The 1,145-nt window shown below is 36.0% G+C and overlaps 1 protein-coding gene across 1 annotated transcript; it reads right to left on the reverse strand.

Moving 5' to 3' along the window:
- Positions 1–6: 6 nt before the first annotated feature.
- LOC108521280 (zinc finger protein 100-like) lies at positions 7–791 on the reverse strand (the record flags this gene model as incomplete). The annotated part of the gene is made up of 1 exon (XM_017861011.1): positions 7–791. A coding segment is annotated over one exon (785 nt), but the record flags the coding sequence as incomplete, so codon positions are not given.
- Between the last annotated feature and the right edge of the window lie 354 nt (positions 792–1,145).

The raw sequence follows: 1,145 nt of genomic DNA on the forward strand, positions 1-1,145 counted from the left end.
TAGTAAGGTATGAGAATCGGTAAAAGCTTTGCCACATTCTTCACATTTGTAGGGTTTCTCTCCAGCATGAGTTATCTTATGTGTAGTAAGGTGTGAGGACCGGTTAAAAGCTTTGCCACATTCTGTACATTTATAGGGTTTCACTCCAGTATGAATTCTTTTATGTGTAGTGAGGTGTGAAGACCGGTTAAAGGCTTTTCCACATTCTTCACATCTGTATGGTTTCTCTCCAGTATGAATTATCTTATGTGTAGTAAGGTGTGAGGACCGGTTAAATGCTTTCCCACATTCTTCACATTTGTAGGGTTTCTCTCCAGTATGAATTCTCCTGTGTGTAGTAAGGGTTGAGAACCAGTTAAAGGCTTTGCCACAATCTTTACATTGGTAGGAATTCTCTGTAATATGAAATCTTTTATGTTGACTTAGGTGTAAGAGCATGCAAAATGATTTCTCACATTTTTTACATTTGAAAAGTTTCTTTCCAGGTTGTCTTGTCTTATGTCTGTTTGAATTTGAAAATGTATGAAAGACTTTTGCATATGGATCACATTGAAATATGTTGCTCTGGGTAGTTATCAAACACTGGTTTAATTTGTTATCATCTTCTTTGTGCACCTCACACTCATCCACACTTTTACAGCCTTTTTGTAACTGTAAATTGTCATGTTCATAATTTCCATATTTTTTCAGTATCGCTTCTTGAAAACAATCTTTAATGTCCCGCTCTGGCCAAAGGTCTTGGGCAAAATGAGAACATATAACTGAAAGAAATAAAAATAACAAATTACTTACTAGACACAGATAAATACAGTTTACAAGTCTAACCTATATTATACAAACTATATAAATAAGATGGCATAGGAAAATACCAAAGGCCCTCATTCCTTTATAGACATATAAATGTAAAAAAAAACAAAAACAAAAACATACCAACAAAATTACATCTGAAAAAAATTTACAAATGAGTTAAGTGTGTGAAGTGCCCTGGTGAGAACAATGCAAAGAGCCACTTAGAAGTAAAGGTCTGTTACATTTACCCAACACAGCTCTTCCTGCTCCCCAATATAACATAGTGTCTTTAGAAGTAAATTCCCAGCCGGGCGTGGTGGCTCAAGCCTGTAATCCCAGCACTTTGGGAGGCCGAG

This window comes from Rhinopithecus bieti, unplaced genomic scaffold (genome assembly GCF_001698545.2).
Source record: "Rhinopithecus bieti isolate Rb0 unplaced genomic scaffold, ASM169854v2 scaffold_60133, whole genome shotgun sequence".
In the NCBI taxonomy this organism is placed as follows: domain Eukaryota; kingdom Metazoa; phylum Chordata; class Mammalia; order Primates; family Cercopithecidae; genus Rhinopithecus; species Rhinopithecus bieti.